This window comes from Mya arenaria, chromosome 12 (genome assembly GCF_026914265.1).
Source record: "Mya arenaria isolate MELC-2E11 chromosome 12, ASM2691426v1".
In the NCBI taxonomy this organism is placed as follows: domain Eukaryota; kingdom Metazoa; phylum Mollusca; class Bivalvia; order Myida; family Myidae; genus Mya; species Mya arenaria.
Genome location: NC_069133.1, coordinates 22,763,149 through 22,780,922, shown reverse-complemented (window position 1 = coordinate 22,780,922; position 17,774 = coordinate 22,763,149). Strand labels below are relative to the sequence as shown.

At 35.2% G+C, this 17,774-nt stretch overlaps 2 protein-coding genes across 2 annotated transcripts; both read left to right on the top strand.

The window, feature by feature from the left end:
• Window positions 1-299: 299 nt before the first annotated feature.
• Window positions 300-4,176, top strand: LOC128211896 (uncharacterized). Its single transcript, XM_052917009.1, has 5 exons — window positions 300-581; window positions 1,587-1,668; window positions 1,869-2,054; window positions 2,362-2,539; window positions 3,163-4,176. Exons 1-5 carry the CDS (start codon window positions 483-485, stop codon window positions 3,308-3,310), a joined length of 693 nt encoding a protein of 230 aa, XP_052772969.1. The 5' UTR covers window positions 300-482; the 3' UTR covers window positions 3,311-4,176.
• A 1,199-nt stretch (window positions 4,177-5,375) lies between these two features.
• LOC128212161 (uncharacterized) lies at window positions 5,376-16,313 on the top strand. The gene is made up of 5 exons (XM_052917457.1): window positions 5,376-5,651; window positions 11,864-11,924; window positions 12,098-12,283; window positions 13,911-14,088; window positions 15,872-16,313. Exons 1-5 carry the CDS (start codon window positions 5,553-5,555, stop codon window positions 16,017-16,019), a joined length of 672 nt encoding a protein of 223 aa, XP_052773417.1. The 5' UTR covers window positions 5,376-5,552; the 3' UTR covers window positions 16,020-16,313.
• The last annotated feature ends 1,461 nt before the right edge of the window (window positions 16,314-17,774 follow it).

The window sequence follows — 17,774 nt, the reverse complement described above, 5'->3', positions numbered from 1 at the left end:
TAAAGTGTTGCGGATCTCACCTCTTTGACTCCGTAGTTCGAAGCATTGTCACCCCGCCACTTTGTGCTTCTTCAACCAGCCATGTGGCAGTCCTATAGCGCGTTCTTCGCATTTTTGTCCTTTCTCCGCTATAATCACGTCAAGGTGGCAGAACTCAGCCACCGTATAATAAAGCTAATAAAACAAAATTAAATCAAAACCACAATAGAGAATTACGTTATTCAACTCGTTAACAGATAAATTATGCGAAACGTGAATATGCAATGATTTATAGACTATATAACGTAGTTATCTAATGATTCACAAAGCAATTCGGATCAACTGCTCACACGTTACAGTGCATTATACTTAATTATAGTCATTGTTTTCAATATGAGTCAAGTACATACACTTACAACGAATAGTATTTTGAAAGCCGGATTTACATGTAAGCTAATTACGACGTTTTCAATATGAGTCAGTTATAATAATCAGAGTTCGTAATGTGGAAGTATACGTTGATATTCGTAGGACTTGTAACAGTCGGGCTTGGCCAAAGTTTGGAACCGAGCTCGTGTACGTGGCACGAGACAAACTTGAAGGTAAGGTGTAACTACTCCAATTTAAATAAAAGTAATATACTTTTTTTATCGACAGAGGGAGGAGATTTGTTATTTAGTCATTAATTACTTCCATCCACCCGGAGTACCAAATGCATGTAGTTTGGTGAACGTATTTATTATGAAGTGTGCATAATTACAGAACATTGATGCACGCGCGCTTTTTCCTTTTGGAATCGAGTCAATGAAATTTAAGATAGTTGACTTGATTATGAACAATAGTTCCATTGCGTAATTTGATAATCACTGTTGAAAAAGAAACACTTTTATTTGATTGTAGTTTTACAATGACCTTACGAAAGTCCACTCAATAGTCTAGGGTTTTATATAAATCGATAAGAACTCACATAAAACAAGAGCGTCGCGGAGTTAACAACTTGTAGCATGTTGTTGTTGTTCTTGTTGCGTTTTCCAGTCTAACAAAGACCTTAACTTAAAGAAAGTATTAAAGCAAGATTTTGTATCCAAACATGTGTGTATTTATCTTGTTTTCTAAATTAAGGGTAGTTACTGTACTATTTATTTCCTGGGACGTGTCTCCTTATAAGTCTGTATTTGAGTGTCTCTGGAATGGACTTTTATGCAAGGGACAGGTGATTGACCGAGTTGCCGGTAATGGGTTGGTAATAGAGCGTCGAAGTCTAAATATATAATTAAATTGACGTAACAAACTTAAAATAGATCCCGCTGCAATAACTCTGCAAAGGAATATTATTCCTAGTTAGCAGGAGAAATGACGTCATTGTGGTGATCTAATGGATTTGGTAATTGATTGGGTATTTGTGGGTTGATGGTTATGGAAATTGATGAGCAATTTGTATTCTATTCCCGGTTGCGGCGCCTTATTTTTCTCTGCGATTTATCTATGTATATTTCGTAGGATGTGTCTCCTTTGCATTTGCATATATATGGTTAACGTAAAATTCTCAAGATGTCCACTAACGTGCAATATGGGTTTATTGATATACTACGTTATTTCTAACACAGATTATTGAACGACTAGCTGTCCTTGAAACGAAGCAGAAATTCCTTGAAGAGACAATATCCAGACAACAACATTTCATCGATGGTAAACGTTACCTCCGACAACATTTTTTTAAATCACAGAAACAAAGCTTATTTAATTTCTATCAAAATGTGAAGATGAATTTATAACATTTAATTTTAAGTTCAAATGGACAGTGCATCTTTTTCTACACTTTCGGGATATGTTTAGTTTAGTGTGTAAGTGTCCATTTAAGTTAAAATGATTTCTGCTTTTCACACCAGATTTGATTAACATTGTTATGAAACAATGGGGATCTTGGTCAGAGTGGAGCGCATGCGCATTCAAGTGTAGTGGAAATGACGTAGATAATGGGCGCACCCAAACCAGAACGAGGTTACTTATGGAAGACAATGTCGCCATGCAAAATGAAACCGAGCGACGGCCGTGTAACGCTGTGCAATATGCAGGTACGTAAGTTTGAAGTGTCATATCTGAAATCGAAGAAATAACTTTATCTAATTTAATAAATGCATCTTATTGACTTCATCAAATTCCTTTTGTGAATTGGTGAACAATGTTTGCAATCAATGAAATGATAGTATTGGATATATCAAGGCTTTTTTATATTTACTGTGTTTGTTTTGAGCAATCGTTTAGGTTGAAAAAAAAATGTGTCTACTAAAGACGTTTTAGTCTTTTGCATTCACCCCATAAATGCTTAAGCTACAATCCGGAGCAATAGCTTATATTTAAAAAAAACTTTTATATATTCAGGATGTGAGGCGTCGACCGGTCCGGACGACCAGTACGGTGTTGCCTATGACTACCGTGACCAGATGGCTCAGGCAACATGTACCGCGTTATTAGACACCGGCAGTACTCATGTGTACGCCGTTAGGCGCGCATGCTCCAACATGACCGTGCCGTGTGCAGAAGTCTGCTCAAGTCTAAGGTACGTTTTCAGTTTCTAGTATTTTTATATACTTGATGGGAATGTTTCATTGTTAAAAAAGCACAAACAGCAATTTAGGATTTCGGCTCAAAGGTACAGGAAAGACATAATATTTTTTCCCCAAAAGTTGTCGGTTTTTGAGCCTCTCAGACTTCCTTTCAGCCCTAGAACATACAGCACGATATATGAATGTGTATAATAAAGTTTTTCATTTAAGTAAGAGATAATAAAAAGTGTGTTCAAAGCCTAGAACTCAAACACGAAACCAAAGATTGGCTCGGAAAAAAGAGGAACCTTTCTTGGTTAAGCCTGATTTCGTTTGTCATGGAATATAAGTGAACACCTGCTTACAGCCTTGGATGACCATGAAACGAGGCTGATAGAAAAGTAGGTTTTAAAGCGATGATATTATGATACACATTTTAATACGGAACAACACCAATAGTATTATATAATCAATATTAAGTGAAATACCAAATATACATTCTTACCAGTAACACATATGTGATCAAACCAAAACGATGAGAAACGTGTGCCTAAAAGAGTATTTACAAACCATTCCTTAAGTTATGTATTTTGTATACAGTGTCCTTGAATAGCAATTTGTTTTTGTTTTGTTCCAGCTTAACTTGTTTCAACTCCTTACATGTGTACAATATCGGAACTCCGCTACCATGGGGCGTTACTGGAAAGCATAATGGCCGGATGTACCGTTACAACAGCTGTGCGGGATCATTTTGTGGACCGAACTTCTGCTGCTGCCGCGAATAACCGAAACAGACTGGATCAATGTTATAAAAATATTTAATATAACCTATGAAACATGCTGGTATAAAGATTATTTAACGACGCGGTCTATAATTATTTCCAGGTCTATATCAACAACATAGTTTACATCTTACAATTAAATAAGTGTTTTACCATATGATTTTCTTCTGAATGATGTTTGGTTATATCGGTCTTTGACCTTTTTATAGATACATAATCAGTTCTATTATTATATCATTGTTTTTTTTAGCATATATAATGTTAACTGTTAAGAAGGGTGCAGCGGGCGGAGCGAGCAAGTTTTTCAAAGACACTAAAAGTTAACATATTATGCGGGATTGGTTGGCTGAGTGAGATGACGTTTTTTAATGACGTCATTAGCCTATCCATGGATGTCGGCTCCAGTCTCAGACTCAGTCTTGTAAGCCATAATGCACAGAAAAAATGTAACCCTGATTGTAGCTACCCAAGTTATTAAACTTGCGCGAGTTTATGGGACTGTCACAATTTGACTCCGCTCCGCTTAAAGTCCCTCCGAAAAGGCGATTTCTTTTGTTAGTGGTGAAGCGGAACTTGCGACCCCTTGGTAAACATTTAAATGTATTACTACAATACTGCGGGACCAAAAACTGTCCTTGAGTATAACATTTTTTTTCATCAGGCGGGGAACCAACTTTTGACGCCAAGTATTGAAACTGAACTTCATAAGCGTGATTCTTTTTGAAGGCCGATTGATTGAAAACATTCATGTGATGTATAAACTAGTATACAAGTTATTTTCTAAAGAACATATTTTTAAACAAGTCAAGCTCAGAAAATCAAATAATAAAATGTTTGGTTGTTTTAAATTAAACTATATATGTGTATCATTCTTTTTCTGTTTTATATCCAATAGCAGCAATGCAAGAGGGTTATTAGTACTGGTGTTGTATTCTGCAAAAGTCCATGAGAGCAAATGACGACCTCCCGTATGAAGTTGTAGTACTAAGAACTGTGTTATATACTTGTTATAATGTTTTAAATCACTTAAAAATTCTTTATTTAAAAAATCATTTAAAAGCACTTTTTTGTTTAATGACGTCATTTGACATCGAGCAATGGTACTAGTTATGACGTGACGTATACAGGATTCAAAACTGCAGAATCGAATTAGGTTGAATACGGACAAAAGTATTTATTGTTTGTATTGCTTACAGATTCATGAAGCCAATATAATAATGCTAGTAATCCTAAAAAAACTACATCACGAAAATGCCCTTTTATGGTGGTATCATGCTAATTTTTGCGAAAATACAACAAGAATTGGGAGAGAAGCGAAAATGCACTATGTGATGGGCGAAATTCAAAATTATATTGTATTTTCGCTCAGCCACTTGGCACATTTTCATCCCGCGAATTGGCGCATTTTCACCCCACCCCTTGCCGCAGCTTTTTGGATTCACACCATGTCGCTTTCAAGCAGAACGCTATCAAGATTGATCTTACCGCTGTATTTTCATGCCTACAAGAAGGTAAAAATGTTTCGGCCAAGTGGCGGGGGAAAACTTGGCGCATGTTCCCCCGCCATGTGGCGGCGATGTGGCGGGTTTTCAAATGTGCGCCCTTTCGTCGCCAAAATGAATATACACATCGAATTCGCAGAAATCAACCATCCCGTGACAATGTTTTATAACTTATACCACAACATTTATTGAAAAAGTACAGTTGAAAAATATCGACTCGTAAATTGATGAATTATGCTGCATGTGAACATGCAATGAATATTGATACCACGCTCCATTACGTACTTCTCTTGTGTTTCAAAATGTTGTTCTGAGCATCTTCAGCGCTCTTTCAATCATCAATCGCATTTTCATGCTTACCGAAGGGGAAATGCGCTTTAAGGCAGGGTGAAAAGGCGCAAATAGCGGGGCAAAAATGTGCGAAAATAAGAAATGGCAGAAATTATACACCATATTTTACAGCTATTAAACAAAATTAAGTTTATAACCACACATATAATAACAATTGCTTTTTAGTAAAGATTGAATGATGGATAGGCTGTATAACGTAGTTCTCTTTTGTTTTGCAATGCAGTTCGGAACATCTGCCCATGCGTAAAAGTGCATTATACTAAACAGAAGCCATTATTTTACACATGAGTAAAATAAATGCGCTAACCACAGGAATTATAATGAAAGCCGGATATACATGTGCGCTCATCCTTTCGTTATAATAACGCATATAATAAGTATTAGAGTTTGTTATGTGGACGTATACGCTCACAGTCGTAGGGCTTTTAAGGGTCGGGTTTTGCCAAAGTTTGGAGCCGAGCCCGTGTACGTTGCATGAGACAAATTTAAAGGTAAGTTATTACTACTTTAAATAGTGTTATACCTCTATCCCTAGAGGGGTATGGATTCACTTCTACCATTCCGTATATATGTCTGGAGTTAGAAATAAAATAAATTTGCTGAAACTTGGTATCTTTTAGTGGCCAATTATAGCGATCTACGGTAAATGGAGTCCGCGATCAGTCTACAGGCTGAGCAAACCAGCTCAAAATTTTGTAGATTGCAAACATTGAACATTAACTGATTTATTGTTCGTACTTATTTAATCCGCTTACTCCGTCCCTTTCGACTTGTTCCCTCCCGTTTATGGAATGTGTAGTCTCGTGGCAAACAAATGGTCTAAAAGGGATGATAATTGAAATAATGCATGACATGTTTAAAGACAATATTTTTCAATTTTATATTATACATATATCCTAAAGGATCTTAAATAGACAAGGAATTCAGATTGTATACCAAATAAATTGACGGTTAAAAACAAAAGCAGCAATCTAAATGGCACACAAAGGCATATTTAAAACAAATAAGAGAACCTGAACGACTTGCGATAAGTTAGTGCATTTACACTTGTTTTCTCAAGTATGCTACTGTTTCTGAAATAGTAGTTTTTAGATTTAGCAGAGACAAGTTCTTGAACAAAATCTTGAACTTAAACAGGATAATGAATACACTTTTCAACGAGTACATAGTTGCTTCTAAAAGGTTTAAGGCAATTGAAGTTCAGTAGCGTTGTATGCCTACCAAATATACCTTAACTACTAGCATATACATACAGTGACAACATATTTTCTTCTATCATTTCTCTGTCTCGCTCTCTTTCGTGTATCTTTCTTCTACCGTCAAGTTTATGCTATTCTGTAACTTTATACGTGTTGCACTGTATTAAATGCATTCTTTTGTGTGCGCATGCATAAAAGATCACACCATTACTTTTCAATCCAGACATTATAATGACAAATTGATACGAGGGCCGATTTTCAATGTTGTTTACAACTTGTGGCCCAACCCAATTGTATATCAATGCATTATTATTTGTTGCAAGAATAACCATATACTGTTCATATACAATAAAATATGATTACACTAGTGATTAACTATATGTGTTCTAAATTTATTAAACAATACGAGATTCCGTCGCTTTAAAGTTTAAGTGAATGACGTGTGAGTAACTTGTCTTGATTTGACGAAGCAAAGTCTGTCAGTTAATGCAATCTGGCACAGCACTAAACAGAAAATAGACGCATAGTTTTGCGTTTTGCAAGAATAAATGGACTGACTCTATCGTCAGAATCTATCTACATGATATTAAACTACAGACACATCCGTGACCCTTATCAATGACCCTTATATGAGTGCGAAAATCAACGGCGTTTGTACAACTATAGAATATTGATCCACGCAAGCGTTTCGTTGGATCGAGGAAATGATATAGAGGGATTGTTTCAGTGCAAGATAGCAATATAATTCACCGAGTGAGCATTTTATAAGTGGCTTTGCCACGAGTGAAAAATATACTATTATATTGAAATTTTATGCTAAAACCGTTATATATGTTGCTTATAGTTCATCGAAAGCAATAATTAATTGATTATTAATTGGTAACTACTGAAAGTGACATCATTGATTTTTCTTCCCAGGGCTGAGTGCGATGACTTTTAACTGTTTAAATTAAAACGGGCAAAACAAGTGAAACTGTGAAATATCATTTCGATGAACTCACTGTTTCAAATGATGAATTTACTAGGATATGATTCAACGTTGTTTTTCATTTTACCACCGTAAAGCATAAAATTAAGGCAACAATTATTCTGACTTAACTACCTGCATGGTCCGTGATTTTACATTCCCTTTTAATATATTCCTTCTATTTTAAAACCAGTGTAGTGGTTGTGTGTAAACGACCACTCAACTTAAGAGTTCGGTTGTTTATTTTATAACGATGTCTAAGAAACCTAAAACATATAATAAAACATATAAAAGTATATGCTAATCATATTACTAATTCATACACAAAATACAATGACAATGGGCAGTGATCGGCATATATCAACGGAGACTTCGCGGTCTAATACATAAAGCATTCTAAGACATATGAATAACAAATTTACCAAGCACATCTAAATAATATTTACATAAACAAAACTTCATTATAACTGCTCAAAGATAAGAGCGAATATGCTTATGAAATAAATCAATAAGTAACAAATGTTACAAATGTGGTCGATGACTTGTGTCGTTGACGATTCAGAGTAGAATGATTTCTTTGTATATGTTAATAAGGGCGTGTGCAATGAAGCGGGAAAATGGGAGAATGGCATTATTATCCAATCAATCACTCTCATAAATATAGATTTACTCGCATAACCAGTATTTACGCTCTGAAAAACTGGACATCGACGGACTTGACGGACATTTACGCATATAGGACAATAACAACGTAGCACGACATTAAACACAACGAGACAACAAAACACAAACAATACAAGACAATTAACGATACGGAACCATAACACACATAAAAAACGGATAAAATACGGAAGTATGCACCTTGCTACATGAATAAAAATTCAATAGAAATTGAAATTGTCAAAGAGCAAAGGCTTTGACAATACCTCAACTTTTGTTCTCCGAAAAGACGAGCTTAAGCTTCACACAATTATATTCTTTACTTTATATACGAGCGTAGATAATTGCAGTTTGTCTTTATGTGACACTTTAACCATAATTGTAATATTCGTAAAAATGTAAATGAATTTAACACAGTCATGACAAATCACATTTAACATATTGCGCAATGATAATATTTTAAATGAAAACTTAATTCCATTTTGTTGTAGTAATTTGGCACTTACAAGAACGTAAAATAATCTCTGTTCTTCCAAATTAGACGCATGAACAAAGATAAGAGTAACTGGTACGAACTTTAGTGTGAAGGATATTCGCAGGTTTATTTTTGTATCAATAGCTTCTTTAAAATGCTTTAATGTCACCAATTGGTCCTCAACCTCTGGTTTGACAAATTTATATGTCAGGGGGAGTTAGAAAATCAGTATATTTTTTACATTTGCCTTCCCAATTCTGTGCAGCGTTTAAGCTCTGTTTTCCCTTGAAACATACAACGTTTTACACTAAATGCCAACAAGTATGATTTGCACTTGTCTTCTTAGTTTTCGCTTGTATTGTTGTTCAATTGTGGATTGTTCAGCATATCTTGTTATCTGATGATGTTTACCGAAATCCCTGCCCCGATTCATATTCATCAAGCTCATCGGAGTTTAGATCATTTATGTCAAAGCTCCTCTTGTCACAACATCACGTTATATTCATCTATTACAATGTCGAAATTCTGCAAAACAAGGTAGAAGTACATTTTTCTGAACTGAATGGAGTTGATACCATAGCTTTTTCTGAAACATGGCTTAATCTTTTGCGAATATATATCGTTCACTCGATATCACAAGATCAAGAGACGTGATAGACCAGGAGACAGTCATGGTGGTGTTTGTATTTTTATCAAGGATAGTATCCACTTCTCTCGCCGTCCAAACGTAGAGGTCCAGTATCTAGAATGTCTTTGGGTCGAAAATACCATGAAGAGTCGTAAGCTCAGACTTCTTGGTACATGTTTTTCGACTCAACTCAGCTCAACTTTATTCAGTACATAAAGGCATCAAGCCAAAAATACATAATATGATATATACACCATTTATTACAATACAGTGGTGTCATTGCTTAAAACAAATTGTATACAAATTTCAATATTAATCCGCCTTTTTTAACAAGTAAAAAATAAATATTGTCACTTGTCTAAGAACAAAACTATTATTTGACTGTAGGAGTCTGTAAAAGGCATGTAGGTCATATAGACCCCTGTACCAGCTATATAAAAACTGATTTTTCTTACAGTAGAGAACCTCGGGCTTATGAAAAACGCATGGAATCTATCTTCTTACATCTGTTCTCGTTGATTAAGCAGGACGCACATATTCTGTCATTTATTTCTATGTTCTTATTCGCAAGCGTAAACGTTCCTATGAAATAGCAAAGAGTCATTCAACTGAACTTTGGGATAAGTTCCGAAGGTTTCGAAACAAAACAACAATAGCCAACCGGGACGCAAAGGAGCCGTGCTATTCTTTTTTAAAGTATTTTGTTAATCCTCATTACCCTCATTATAATCCACGTATTAAAGTTGTTTAAGTGATCCCTAACGGAGAACTCTGTGTATCTGAGGTTGGTAAAGCGTATATCCTCAACACCTATTTTAAAATCAGTCTTTATTAAATGATAGTGGTCATGTCGTTCACCCGGCTAACAGCGTTTGCAGTAATCACAATATTGAGTATTGTATTGCTATCAAGTGAAGTCACTTACATTTTAACTTCACTCCCCATTTAAAAAAGCCTCAAGTCCTAATGGCATAAGTAACCGAATCCTCAAAGAATGTTCGCACTCCTTAGCCCGCCCGCTGCGTTCCATTTTTAATACGTTTCATTCTTTTGGTAAGTTCACAAAACAGTGGATAGATGCCAATGTACGTGCTTTTTTTCAAAACGAGAGATCCGATACCTCCTGTTAACTATCATCCTATATCTCTACTTAGTACAATAAAAAATGTACTTGAACGGGCAGTACGTTTACACCATTTTACCCATTTTCGTGACATAAAATCTTTTAACCCATTTCAGTCATGCTCGTGGCCTGGTGAATTTAATGTTAATTAATTGACTTTCCTTTAAACCCTTTCTGAAAGATGATAGTATTGAAGTTTGAACAGTATTTTTATATCAGTAAGGCGTTCGCTTAAGTTTGTCACAAGGGTTTGCTTGTGAAGCTATAACATGGAGGAACATAAGTCAATTACAACTTACTCGCGTAGTTTTGTGATTTTGACAGTAATCGTAGGCAACGTGTAGTTCTCTATGGCCTCCGTTTTAGTTGGGTCCTACCTGAGGCAGATGTATCATAAGGTCTTTTCGTGGCCCCCTCTGTAATTCATAAATGGCATCGTTGTCAGCATTGGAAGTAACGTTAGGCTATTTGCAGACGATACCAGTACAAGTATTAACATGATCGTTTACGAGCCCTAACGTGCCACTGAAATAATCCAGAGGGACATTGATAGCATAAGTATCTAGGCCGTTCACTGGTTAGTAACATTTCACCCTGCAAAATATATGTCAAGTTTATCCTCCCGAAAACGACAACCTCGTGTCTATCCATAGTTATCTATGTATGGTGAATACTTTTCAGAAACTAATTAGCACCAACATATTTGTGTGGTATTTTTGTGACTGTAAATGACATGAACATTTTGAGTACATTAAAAGTAAAGCCCTCTAACGAATATGCATAATGCGAATACCTGAATTACTCACTACGCAATGCATTTTATACAAGAACACTTTTGACACGTAGTAGAGTTTTCTTTTCCTTATTCCCGTTTCCTTCTTTCTTCTATACGCGCAGGGAATAAATATCCACAAAAAAGTGCGGGATAGGCTTTCTACCTGTCAACCTTCATTCTGCCCCACGTTTGCAAATATTGCACACTCGACTGCGTACGCAGTATTGTGCCCTTAACTAACACCTGTTTTGCAAAAACATTATAAAATATGCTCCTTGCGCCACACTTCTACCTGCACTGTCCCTTGTACACGAAAATTGGATAAACTCTAATTCGTTATATGTCTAGAATCACAGAAATGAACATGATCCCACCCTTAACAACGAGAGCAACTCCAAAATATTCAGCATTGTACACTACTTCTTGAAAGACTCCAAACGATTCTGATCATGCCATGTCTCCTAACTTGACGAAGTTCCACCAAAGGATATTTGTACCCAGCCATCATCAATCTAACTATCATCAATCTTACATGCATTCTCACTCTCTCTGTTTTCACCCATGTTTTCATTGTCCATTCGTTCTCTTTATTTGTTTTTTTATAAATCATCATGTTTATACACATAAACACGCGCAATATTTAGTTTTGTATGTATAAACAAATTTTCATAAACAATATATATACATGTATAGCCTTCTCATTATTAAGCAAAACGTGTCATTTAATTCCCATGGAGAAAAACTATGATTTCGTTTCAATCAGATTTAGTATATCATTTGTAAATGTTGTTAATGTATTCAATGTGAATGTTGATTAATATATGTATATCTACATGTTTAATATGATATGTTTAAACTAACGTTATTTTAACGCAGATAGTTGAACGACTAGCTGTCCTTGAAACGAAGGTGTCTAGACAACAAGATATAATCAATGGTAAACTTTACTTGCAATACGTCTTTAACAGTAACAAAGATACTTTCATTTCTTTTAATATGTCAAAACACATTATTTTTATTTATTTTGTTCACATTGACAGAACATCTTTAACTACACTTTTCAATGTAAAGGGTGATGCCTTTGAAGTTAATATCTACGTTTTACACCAGATTTGGTTAACATTGTTGTAAGGCAATGGGGATCTTGGTCGGAGTGGGGCGCATGCGCATTCAAGTGTAGTGGAAGTGACGTAGATAATGGACGCACCCAAACCAGAACGAGGCTTTTAGTGGAAGACAATATCGTCTTGCAAAATGAAACCGAGCGACGGCCGTGTAACGCTGTTTTATATATAGGTTCGTAAGATTACAGGTTTAATATACTTAACCAAAGACAAAAGTGAACCTATTTTAAAATTGTTTTGCCCCCGTCGAATAATGTTTGATGAATATTGTATTGAACAGCGAAATAATAATATAATACCAACTCATATTGTCTGTGCAAGTTTTCAACTATAAGGTGGGTTTCACTTTTTTTTAGATTCTTTTAACTTACACATTTCATGTATGATTTTCATAAGATTGAACCTAGAGTTGAAATTTATGCGTGGACAACTATGGTTCATTAATGCAATCTAAGTGCTAAAAGAGCGGAGAATCGATACATATTCAGTTTATAGTGTTTTTCCAAATTTATCTAGACAAATACGCACATGCGTTCACATGATGTAATAAAGAAACATGTTCCAAAACACAATGCATTCATATAAGCAACTGAACAAAATATAAATATAGCAACTCATGCGACAAAACGATATAGCATCAATATAATTTCATTTAGGCGTGAAGTAGTTAATGTTGACAATATTACCCGTAATACAATAAATATACCTCTCTCCATTATATTGCTTTATACACTACATGACAAAGTTCACGTTTATAATAACATTTTGCGTTTTATAAGTAATGCAATACCTTTAGGTATTCGCTGTGGTATCATAATGTGTTTTCAAGTATTGCTTTCATAGATCTCTATTCAATTGACAGTCAAGAATTAAATGAAGTTCATCGTCTGATAAATTACATTCAAGACATTTTAGATCACAGTGTGGTATTGCTACTGGTTTATGCTATCTACCGGTTACTATGTGCAGATACCTTAATACTCGACAAAGCAATCCTATATTTTGCTATGTTAACATCTGACAAATAAGATTGAACATGCAAACATATATGATCTAACTCTTGTGGACTCACTTAACTCGAATATCTGCGTTTGTATAAATATATCAGTTATTCGTTGTTTAACTGAAGACATAAACTAATTACTATTTCTAACACTTTGGTGCATCCTCACATGATTAAAGCCTAAAGATTAGAGTGAATGACTCACCAAATATACCCTTGATTTGAACTTTGAATTTTCATCTATATTACAATACATTTGATCATTTTTTACATTTTTATCCAATGTCTTATTACACTTAAATACTGTTTAGTTAACAATGCTGTTCTTTCTCACTCTCAATATAGAAAGTTGTTCCGAGTCTGTCTTCTAACACAAAATATATCCTGACAAACATTCAGATGTACTCCTTCTTATTGTTTACTGTTCTGTAATACCCATACTTTTGAACCGTAACTTAAAATTTGAAAAATCAGTTTAAGATTAAATCTGAGCTTAATGACAAAGAAGGATATTCAGTAAGAAATCTATTCAGTTTAAAATTTGCTTGTAGAGCGTGTCCTGATAATGTATTAAACGTGGTAGAAAATGGGGAACCCCATGGTGTAAAAAATACACACATAAGTAAATTTATTTTCTATTTCCAACTCATGACCATTATAAAAAAAATCTTAAATTTCTTCTCAATTTTTGTCCTTTTTAAAAAATCAAAACTTTTGTTTTAAAAGAATTTACACTAAACATGTATCTATCGTAATAATCTTCTTATAATAATAATATAAAAATGCTAATATTCAGGTTGTGAGACGTCGACTGGTCCGGACGACCAGTACGGTATTGCTTATGACTACCGTGACCAGATGGCTCAGGCGACATGCACCGCGCTATTGGACACCACCAGTGCGCATGTGTATGCCGTCAGACGCACCTGCTCCAACTTGACCGTGCCGTGTGCAGAAGTCTGTTCAAGTCTAAGGTACGTTTTCAGTATCAAGTTTTGTTTTATTTTTAATTGTTTTGTATAATTGTACAGAAATCACAAAAGGCTTTTTTATTCGGCTCAAAGGTAAAAGTAAGACAAGGTATATTACTTCAAAAAGTGGTTGCCCTTTTGCAAGCCTCTAATATGTCTTTTTCGCCGACAAAACATTATGCATGATACATTCATCGCTATTAAACAATGCCTCCCTTGATTGAACTTCTTTCCCCCTTGACAACGACCTCCCATAAAGGAAGACCAATTGCAGACCTGAAGCTTTGAGACAAGACTAGTAGGATTGCAAAAATGCTTTTGATACAAGGGCCATTCAGTATATAGGCTGGAGTTGTTATATAACAATGCCTTGTTCGACATTTCTCATAAGTATTCCATTAAAAGGCTAGCTGAGTACTAACTAGAGGGTTGTTGTTTTTTATAAAACGTCTTATCAAATATATCACCTATAAAAGTCCCTTGCACTTCTAGGTCTACAACTAGAATCAAAACATGACAACAAAGTTTATCACGTAAGGAAGTGAAACTGTTCTTGGTCAAGCCTTATTTTGTTTTTCATATATTATAAGTGTACACTTGCACTCACACTTGTTTGACTTTGCGACTTTCCTTAAAAAAGGGAGTTAAAAAGCGACGATATAGAGGATAATTTCTTATTATTATATGCTTCTGTAATGAAATAAAAATTATTTTTCCACAAAATGTTTACATCAACTTCCTAAAGTGTCGGCTGCACCTTTTCTAGTTTTTCTGTTCATTAAAAGTACATCTGTTGTTGTTGTTTTCAGCTGTTTTGGGTTTGCTACCGAAACACTGCCTTTAAAAAACATCTATAGTCTTCGCAAACTCAATATCATTAATATGGGACATTTTGGAATTGGTTTGTCGAAATTTGCGATCAATGGGCATAATGAGCCCCTGTTTATACTCACTACCATCGTTGTTTCAAAGAAAAGCATACATGCCAAATTCAAAACTTCAGGTGAAAGCAGTTCAATTTATGCGGAGAAGAAGCTAGTTTCAAGTTATTTTTCGTTTTATTTTTGGTGTAAACATTTATCTTTTGTCTGGAAGTTATCCAAGTCAAGAATCATAAACTTGCGGCCACAATCTGTGTGATGAAATTTAATTTAGATGGTCTAAGTGATGCGTCTAACACTCTTGGTGACTGTAGATGATTATGTTGCTGTAGTATTTTCATTTGTTTCGAAATCACTTACATCAAATACATTTCTATAAAGAAGATGCAAATCATTTCCATTTAATTAATCCATTTCTGGTTTTGACTTTTGACATACGAACTTAAATTATAAAAAGGTACATGTATGTAAGGGAGTTAAATTTACGCAGTTTTCTCTTTATTTCATTGCAAAGGGAGAACAATGCAACATTTTGTAATAAATGTTGAATGCCATTGGAATTAATCGGCACATACTTTGAAAGGAGTACAAGTGGGGTAAAAACTTGGTTCCAACAATCGAAAATGTGATAAATACTTGAAACAGTGAAACTATCAAGATATACTTTAATGATAAATCTCTATAAACCACCTCAAAGCATGTGCTAAATTATGATACTCATTTTATTGTAAAACAAACATCAGTAGTCAATATCATATATGAAGCAAAACTTTTACACCTTCGACATCAAAACCAAAGAGTTCAGATACATAAGTGGTTAACGAGTGTTTTTTAACCATTGTTACAGCAAGATTGTTTTGTAAACAGTGTTCTTGAAAAACAATATGAACTTTTTTTTGTTCCAGCTTGACTTGTTTTAACTCTCTACATGTGTACACTCCCCAAACTTCGCTACCATGGGGCGTTACTGGACAGCAAAGTGCCCATACTTATCGGTACAACGGCTGCGAAGGATCCTTCTGTGGACCGAACTTCTGCTGCTGCCGCTCGTAACTGAATAGGACTGCATCAATTTTATACAGTTTTTTACTTATTATCGTCCATATCATGATCAGCATATTTGACAACTAATTAATTATTAATTATTTGTAAAACCTGCTTAATTATATAATTATTGTATGTACGATACTTGTTGACATGAGTTATTTTGACTAATCAATGTATTTCTCATAATCTTTAAGATTTAACTTACTGTGTTCGCGTTTATTTTACAACGCCTTTTACATCATCACGGGCATCCGCCTTGTTATGTTATGGCTCATAATGCGAATACAGAATCTTACCCTTTTTAGAACTTCCGTTGTTATTTAACGTTCGACATTGTATGACACCGCCTCATGGGACGGACGTCCTTTACTGACGACGATTGCTATTGTTAATGCGAGGCGGGGAACGAGCCCTTGGACAAACAGTCAAGTGCCTAACCAATAGACCACGGATCCATCAAGTAAGAACTTACACAAAATTAAAATGTTGCTCAGCAAATAACAATTCCTAACTAATCTGCGCTGAGCAACATTTTAATTTATTTAAGTTGATTAACACAGAATAAAATCGATAAAAAAACGCTACGCATCGGTTACGTCCCCCTACTGTTACACATTGCGTAGGATAGTGAATCAATTTTAACAAACCGGTTTAACACTTAGTCAAAACGGCTGGCTAAGTCGTGTGCACGAGTTACTATGTGGTGCGCATGTGTGGCTAAGTCGTGTGCACGAGTTACTATGTCGTGCGCATGTGTGACTAAGTCGTGTGCACGAGTTACTATTTCGTGCACATATGTGACTAGGTCGTGTGCACAAGTTACTGAGTGGTGACTAAGTCGTGCGCACGGGATATAATGTCTCGCACACGAGTTACTTAGTCATGCGCATGATATAAGTATGTCGTGCACGAGAAAGATACGACAGTTCATTTGCATTTTTCAAAATATATCGAAAGGCAGGTTTGTCCATTAGTTGACAGCCAAGCAACCTATCTCAAGTCTGGTGTTATCTGTAATAACTGTACAAAACTAACCAGTGATGTTGCAAACACACCCAAAGCTGAACCCTAACGACCGGGCACTTTTCCATCTTCTAGTAACCGCCTTTCACAACTAAGTTTATACCACTCAAAAACTTGAGACAGTGACATATTCGTTCACGCATGCTTGTTGCATCATATCAAATATCTTAATTGGTTAACATCATACCTTACAACATTACTTGATTATTGTGCGAGTTACCAGTGGATCAAATGACGCCGTGATAAGAAAGGGGTTATAACGATAGAATTATCTCGTGCGCACGAAATTGTTACTCGTATACACGAATAAATAATCTCGTGAGCACGAAATAGTAGCTCGTGTACACGACCTAATTATCTCGTGTGCACGACATGTTATCTCGTGCACACGACTATGTATCATGCGCGACTTAGTATTTTGTGCGCACGACATCAATAACACATATTATAATATATATATAAGCATGTCAATCTGTGGCACCGTAACAGGTGGCTTATACATTTAGTGCACCATTCAAAAAGCTTATATTGTCTTACCTTACCATCCTAAAAAAACACTTCAAGGAGTAATATAAGAACGTTTTGGTTAATTGGCAATTGTTTTTATCTGACATACATAGTTTTGAAATTATTTCAGCAAACACATTCAATGATCATAGCCGTACTTCCATCAGTTACATGTTACGTGTATCATTTTCCAGTCTTAAGTATTTATAATAGTGATTTATTGTTGAAATT